This window comes from Malurus melanocephalus, unplaced genomic scaffold (genome assembly GCF_030028575.1).
Source record: "Malurus melanocephalus ecotype Western Australia unplaced genomic scaffold, MMel_1.1 scaffold_28, whole genome shotgun sequence".
Taxonomy (NCBI): Eukaryota; Metazoa; Chordata; class Aves; order Passeriformes; family Maluridae; genus Malurus; species Malurus melanocephalus.
The window spans coordinates 1,173,217-1,181,300 of NW_026623260.1; the positions used below are offsets into that span (position 1 = coordinate 1,173,217).

The following is an 8,084-nucleotide window of genomic DNA, read 5'->3' on the forward strand; positions in this document are numbered from 1 at the left end:
GATTATTATGCAAGAGAGTTTAATCGCATGCCCTGAAGCACTGTTTCTTCACAGACTATATTAATCTCCTCCACTTGCATCTACTGRCTCCTCCATTATGTAATCCAGTGACTGGCAGCGCTGCTGCATTAGTTAATTGTTAATAGACTGTCACTTTGGGTTTGTCCTTTTATGTTAAACTCTCCCCTTTYCTTTCCTTGCAGAGCTGATGGAGAGGTGAAACACTGCGTGATCTACAGCACTCCAAGAGGTTATGGGTTTGCAGAACCGTACAACCTGTACAGCACACTTAAGGATTTGGTTCTCCATTACCAGCAGACATCCCTTGTCCAACACAATGATTCCCTAAATGTCAGGCTTGCCTATCCTGTCTACGCACAGATGCCCCCCTCTCTCTGCAGGTAAATTTTGGGGAGGAGGAAAGCGTTGGCTATCTTGGATTCTTTTCTACGATTTTTATTAGAACTCGGAGGGCATTCTTTCTCCTTAGACTGCTTGTTTTGCACAAGAAGTGATTCTGTGAATGTGAATCAAAAAGAGGCCTAGCAGCAACAAGACGACAACKTGGGTGTAGGTGTCCTGGTGCTACCTTAAAAGCTCAGCTGTGCTTTTACACCGATACTTTTGTTTCCTTATGAGGGGAATAAACTCAACGCAACGCATAAGAAAATACTGGAAGCAAAGCATCATTTTATGGAGATGATTTTTTGCCAGGCACCTTCAGTGGAACTTCTAATTGGATTTTGTTTTCTCTTGTTCTAGTAGACACAATTTGAAGCCTCTACCTGAGGCACCGGTAATGTCTTTCAGTCTTAAACTCCCAACAAACTAGGGGGAAACTCTGCCACAGCAATTCTTCTCTGCTAATTTTAGCAGCTTCACTGCGATTCAGCCGGACTTCCAAAAGAGGGCTTGTCTTGAGGTAGCATGGAATTTGGTGAGAGAAGACCAAAGGAATTATGGGAAAGTTTCAGGTTTTTTTTTTTTATTTAAATGGAAAAATGCTAGTAAAAGGAAAGTTGCTTTATTTTTTTGCCAACAGTAACAAAGTTTTGGTTTCAATGGCACTACAGGTCTTCGCTTAAAGGAAACGTAACCAAATTGAACACGCCAAAACTTTGTTCGTTGCTAGTTCGAGCACTTATGGGGGAGGTTGCATTTGCATCYGCATACACTTTCTGCACCAAAACTTGAAACAAATAAAAGGAAAAGCTAAACATTGTGTGGCTTCAAAACACTAAATTTGTCCRATATGATGTAATTGCTCACTCTCCTCTTTCTTCACCCCCTCTTCCTCCCATTCCTCAGCTTGGGATTCTGTTTTCAGATTTTTAATSATACTGTGCTTCGGAATGTAAACCAGAATGAAGCTTGCACTCACCTGCTGCAGGTCTCTCGCTGAACAGTGACAGACTCTTGTAACACTTGATTTTAGTACAGAAGAGGTCGGTGTAATCAAATGCTTCTGAATGGCTTATTGTACCCAATTCTTTGRTGGGGTATCGTCACTTCCAGTTTTGAGAAGTGAGCATGCTCATCGTAAATCTCCTCTGATTTGTTCTTTGCAAGCCARGTTCTGAACTCTCACACCACTGCAGCCAAGCAAGATTTTATTCTGATATAATCTAAATTCCCTTGTAGTTATTTTAGACAKGATGCAAAACACAAGAAGGGAAGAGAGCAATACTCCTGTTACAGGATGTCTGGTACCATCCTTTGGCAAGRGCTGCTGTCAGATACTGGAATGGGTAGTCCTGGGCTTCACCAACTACAGCAATCATCAAATAAATCCCCTCCCTGGAAAGTGTACAAAGCAGCTTATTTCCATTCCTTAAGCTTCTAAAATGAAAAAGAGCTAAGTTTGGCAAACTGAACCACTTGGCATCAAAGCACAACTGGCAAAGTCATTGTTCAGTGTGCAACCTTGAAAGTTACTTTTGTTCCCATTACTGGAAGCGTTTCCCTTGCAATGCAGCCATTGTGCAGGACAGGAAGCAGACAGTCATGCAGGTCTGAGAATGCTGGAGACCCGTTTCTGACCCTGGGGCTGATTTCCTGTTCAAATGGCTTTTTTTCTGTAATGCCTGGGCAGTAGTGCCAGGCTTGTTGATGTATAATGTTTACATTAGAAGTATTATTTCTCTGAATGTCTTGAATTCACAAGCAGGGAAGTGACAAGGCTGGAGCATTGACAGCCATTACAGGAAGGGTAGTCTGGTTGCCTGGCATGCCATGACATTTTTTAKTTTGCACTGATGACCCTGACGCACCCCAGGCACTTTCTAATCGGCCAAAGTGCAATCTTCAGGCAAGGAATTCTGTAGGTGCCAGTTTTCTCATTTAAATGACACCCTACAAAACTTTAACAAAACTGTGTGAGAGAAGAATAAAATTCACATAAGCTGCTTTGTCAAAATGAACCACATCTGCTTGCGTGTCCCTTCTACTTCCCCAGGAAAAGGAAAAATGAGAACAGCCTTTGCTGTTAGTGGAAATCTTGAATGGTTTCCTCAGTGGTTTGTGGACATGGAATTTTTTCTTTGTAAAGGAATATGCCTCTCCAGCTTGGCTAATTTGCAGTTCTAATCTGGTAGCTGTAAAGCTGTCATTCTCAGCCCTCTCGGGCATCTRGCATTCCCTTGATGTTGGGCTGAGACCAAATGCCCAATGAGAGAAATCAGTTCAAAGGCACAAACGATAGGCAGGTGCCTCATGCCTGTGGACAAAACTGTGTGAGAGGAGTGTCTGATTGTTTTCCCTGCCCTTGTGATCTCTTTGCACTCTCCTCTTACTGACAGTGTTAACATTCAAGGCTGATGAGCCCCGTGTTTCTGATCCCTGCTTTTGTGACAGAGAGAACCTGGCCAAAGTGTTTCACATCTGCCTCAGTTTCAGGTAGGGCTCAGTTTTGTTTTAAACCGGCACAGATCTACTTCCAGGCTCATAAATCCTGGCACACCCTCACAGTCCTGACAGCAGCGGGATAGCAGAGCGGGGCTGTCTGAAGTCTCCCTGTAGTGGAATCTGACTGATCCTGTGAGGTCTTGGTCCAGGCTCCAGCCCTGGCTCTGCCAAGGTAAATACAGCRTAATTCCATTAGCATCTGTGAAGGCAGCTTGGCTTTATCGTGGTGTGACTGAGTCAGGACTCTTGGCCCTTTGCTCCCCAAGATCTTTTTTCTGATCACAGGTGATGTATTTGCTGTGAATGATGGACCCAGGGCCAATAAGCCATCCTGAAGTGTTCTTTGAAGTTCTGTTTTGCCCAAACCTTCAGACCAGGGCTATGGGCAGACTAAGCCTGCGTTCCCATACTGGCTCCCTCATTCTGAGCAGTCTCCCTGAGGCAGTTTTGYCTCTGTATCTCTCTGTGTTTGGTTTAGGCACCTGAAGTCCCAGCTGCTGCCATTGTTCCCCGTTGACTCGCACATGCTGTTGCACAGATTCTTTTTGCATCCATTTTGCACTCACAGAGCAAATGAAAATTGGTATAAAACCAACTGGCACGTGTTACTGGTGTGATCTATGGGGAAAGGGCTTGGTCCTGCACCTCTCATTGTGCTTGGCCTAATTCTGTTTGCTCAGTTGTGTTAGACCTCTGAGAAAAACCACAGCTTCCAGGAGCTGTTCTACACTTGCATGATTGAGGAATCAGAAATGGGTCTGTGAGGTGCAGCATTACACCCCAGGATGAAAAGCAGCTGTTAAGCCTGAAACAAATACAGGAAATGTGAACACAGAGGCAAAACAAAGAAAACTCAAGTTCTTGTAAAACAGTAAGATGTGAGAAGGTTTTAATTTTAAGAGTCAGAACATCAGGAGGAAAGGGGGGAGCAGCCTCACTGTTGTAGCAGCCATCTGGTACCAGGCTGCAGTTAGAGGAGCATCGATCTCATTGACCCATATTGTATTAAATATATATGTAGAGTTAAATACTTTTGCACAGTGTTAAATGGGGGAGGGGGGGAAGGGGATGTTGAAACTCAAATATGCACAGTTTCTTCTAATCTGTTTCGAAGTATATTTGCAGGGAATTAGGGGTGATTCAGTATTTTGTATTGGGATGGATGGAAATCGGGTCTGCTTCCACAGTTGCCATTGGCCCCATTGTGTCAGCCACGAGTGCCATGTTTTTGAAGTTAGTAAGTTATAAATCTTTTCCCACTAGTTTCTTYGTTGATTACAAGTAATCTGAGCTTGGGAAGAACCAGCCTAGAAACAGAAGGATCTCCCAACAGATGCTTCAGTAGTGTGTGGAACAGTAATGTGCAATTGTCCACCTTCTGATACTGGAGTGCTCTAGTTCTGGGGGTTGTATTTGGGTTTTTCATTCTCATCAGCAGTGAAGTGGRTTGCTGCTTTGCACCGTTCGTAGTTGCAACCTGGAGGTACATCCAGTACAGCCCTCTGTCTTATGCCAAAAATAAAATGCTCTTTCCACACTCACCTCTCTGGAGGTGGCAGATGTTCAAGAAGTTTTCCATTTAATGTGATGGGCCTGATTCTTTTCTCGCTGACGCTAGTGTTAGCAAGACTTGCACAACCAAAAGTCATTCCCAGGAAAAGAACTTATAATTATCATAGCTGAATTCTAGTCACAGCAGGGCAAAAATTCAAAGTTTTACCTTCTCAAAGCCAGGCAACTGTAATGGGACTGTGGAAATGAATGTTGACACTTAGTGCTGTTTTGGGGAGGACAGGAGAAGGAGAAGGGTCTTGGTTGCCCCAAATTCTGGCCTCTCTGAAGGCTTAGGTGGCACCATGTCTGTAACAGAATGCTGTGGCTGTTTAAAACAGCAGAATTGCTATAGGAGTGTCACACTTTAAGTTTGGAAAAGCCCCGTATTTGGTACTTGAACAATCTCGCTTCTGTTTTTGAATGTCTGTTTATTTTTTTATTTTTTGTTACACTAACAGGGAATAAAAATCTGAAATGTTAGTGAGTCTTGTATGCTTGCTGCATTGTGCAGACATGAAACAGGTACTGCTTGTGGATCAGGAGGGGTAAGAGACAGGTTCAAAATGCAGTTTTACAAAGCACTATGATGGGTTGGGGGTTGTTTTGTTTAGACCACGTTTAAAATTGAGGGGTTTTTTTGTCTAGTTTCCTTATAGTTGATTTGYAGCCTCTGCTTTTGCAATGGCAAAATCAAAATAACATTCCCGAAGAACAAAGATGCTGTGAGGGGAAGGGGGTCAGGCTTGCTCAAATTCAGCATTCAAAGCAAATAGYTTTAGTGGAGAGGAAGGATCAGCACCCTAAACATCCCTCTGGTTGTAGTTTGATGAGGCAGGAGACAGACCATAAAGCAGAAACCTCTGCCTGGAAACASAAAATAAGGGGGGATGCCAGAGCAGACCCTTCCCTTTGGAATAACCAGTTGCACTCTCCTCAAACACACATGCCAGGAGTGGGTTTAGGGAATTGAGGAGCTGCTGCCCTTTTCTGCTGGTCCCTTGTTTCCCTTGGCACACGAGCAGCCGGGAGGAGGGAAGGACCAGCCCCAAGAAGCACTGGGCTGTTCCTCAGGCAGCTCGGCCAGTTCAGCACTGCGTGAGCAGCAGCTTTGGATGGGGTTACGTGAAGTTTGGCCAACATTTTTGTGAATCTTGCATTCTGTGGGCAGAAATACTTTCCACCGAATGGGAAGGGGGAAGAAAAAAAAAAATCTCTCTTGAAATCTTTTCAGTTCCTTCCTGTTTGTTCAAAGGGGCAGATTGGGAGCTTTAGCTTGTTAACTGTTTAGATGATGGCTGCTTGAAGTGCTGGTCTTTGGGGCTGGCTCCATACAACTGATGCAGAATTCGATTTTTTAAATTGCTATTGGCATAAGCTCACCATATTTTATGACTAGACTTGCCATTTGTTTTAAAGTTTGCCTTTAAAAATTGTAATACGAGCTTCAGAGGCAAGGAAAAGAAGTGAAACAGGCCCTTTTTGATAGAAAAAACGCTTCCTTGATCAACCTGTATTAGAGAAAGCAGCTTTAATTTGGTGCCCCCCTCCACCACCTTCCCTTGGGATTGCGTCTGTGAGATCGGCATGGCTAATGAGGGGAGGAACATTTCCCCCTCTATCCAGCAATGCCGTTCCAATGCACTTCCCAAGTGCTTGTAGCAAGAGGCTCGGGATCGTTTGGAGAAAGTCACTGCATCCAAAGACAGAAAAAGGTCTCTAAGGGTGACTGTCACCCCCCAGCAGGGGGTTGTAGGATGCTGGGGCCAGCCCCGAGCTGCCCCTGGGTCTCTGTTGGCTGCAGGGGCAGGGGTGGAGGGCTCACGTTCAGTCGGCTGGGTCGGGGTTTGGATCTGTTTTGTTTTCGTGAGTGACTTCTACATCCAGCAAAGATCTGTTTGATGAAACCTGTTAATTTTGTATATCTGGCTGTTTATTGCACCATGGGATTGTAATGGTCTGCATCATCCGTGTGTGTGTGCGCGTGCGTGTGTGTGTATATGTACTGTATGTATATAGATATATGTAAAATATATTCACGTACACATTTATATGCATTAGCTGTAAGTGGCACTGCCCCTTGAAAATAAAACAAAACTCACTGTTAGCACATTCTGCCACGTGTTTAGGCAGAATCAGGTTGGTTTTTTGTCAAACGAAAAGGAGTTTATTGTGTTCATCTTGCATACGTGCTTCTGAAATGCTGAACTCTGGCTTTCCTCGGGGGAGTTGCTACTCTATTTGTAAACAGAGCTGATTTGGGGTGTWACCTACTGTGGGACAAAGCATTCAACCGTGTCCCAAGCAAAGGCTTAGCAGAAGAAACSCCTGTTGCTCTCGTGTGAGACGCAGTGATTGTTTGCACGTTTCAGTGGCCCCTCAGTGCYCCCTGTCCAGAGCTGATGTGCAATGGGTGGTGTTGGTGCGTGTCCCTTTGTGAGTGGACTCTTTGTACAAGGTGTGGTTCAATGTAAAGCATGAGTGGGTGTTTGATCTTGTGTCGAGGGCTGAAATAACAGCACACTCCTTTGTACAACCTTTGCATCAATGTTTCTGCTTTTCTTTGACTTCTATTTTCTTTAAGGGAAACTGCATCTGTTAAGAACCTGCTTCTCCAGAAGCTATTGAATTATTTTCTTTTCCAGATGAATTCCAGCATGTAACTTTGGTACTCTTGTTTGTTATTTGTGTAAAATCTGTTCTTCTGTCGTTTATGGTGTAGTCGGGGAGGGGGGTGGGGGGAAGAAAAGAAAAAAAAATAAAAGGAATTCATGTAGTTTAACTTTTAAAGAAAAGAAACAAAYTGCTTCATAAGGAAACCAAGTGTATGTTAGTGTTTTCTGACAAGTCATCCTGTAGTTTCTAGCTCAGTAATGCAACACTGTACTTGTCACCGGGTGTGTTACAATTTTGCTGTACTTTCTTTTACTAGATGGTTGGGCTTTTAAATCCCAGACACTAAGCATCCTGGGCCTACTTGCTCTAGATCAAAAAAAAAATGCAATAAAAAAAAAATTGCAATAAAGCACATTGACATGTAATGTTTTAGAAGGATGTACTGACAGCTGTTTCTAATAAATTCCAAACTGCAGCGTGGTCGGGCTGCCGTGGTGTGGCTGTGTCTGTCTCCCAGCCGAGGCCATGGGCATCATCTTTAACAGAAGCTTTAAGAAAAACTTGCAGAGGTCTGATTTCCTCAAGGCTGGAGAGAAAGCCCCTCTTGGGGCTGGGAGGAGGGAGGGATACACGTAGCACACGCGCCTTCCCTAATGGAGCCTTCCCTGCGTTCCTTCCGAGGGAGCAGGAGCCATCAGCGGTGTTCTCGCATGGCTCACTGCTTCCTCTGCCACCAGGAAAAACCACATTTGGGGATGCCACTGCTGGTGCTGGGGGAGAGAAAGGGATGCACCCTGCACTTGAGCAGATTTAGRAAAGACAGAGCTCAGCCTCATCCAGTCACCTAGATTTTGCAGGAGTTTGAGAAATCACTGCTTCCTTCATGAAGAACCCTTCACGAGCACCAGGCAGTGGAACTACTGAAAAATCAGTGATTTTGGGGGTGATGTTGGTGATCCTTGTTCCAAACACAGGTGATGGCAGGAGGGCAAACTGGAGGAGATGTTTTGCCC

General features: G+C 44.4%; 1 protein-coding gene across 1 annotated transcript in view; it reads left to right on the forward strand.

Annotated features, from left to right (window-relative positions):
- Nucleotides 1-7,552, forward strand: part of PIK3R3 (phosphoinositide-3-kinase regulatory subunit 3) — a 31,950-nt gene extending 24,398 nt beyond the window's left edge. Inside the window, exon 10 of the mRNA XM_057390556.1 lies at nt 204-7,552. Coding sequence (XP_057246539.1) covers nt 204-405 — 202 coding nt within the window. The 3' untranslated portion in view covers nt 406-7,552. The remainder of the gene's footprint in view (nt 1-203) is intronic.
- The last annotated feature ends 532 nt before the right edge of the window (nt 7,553-8,084 follow it).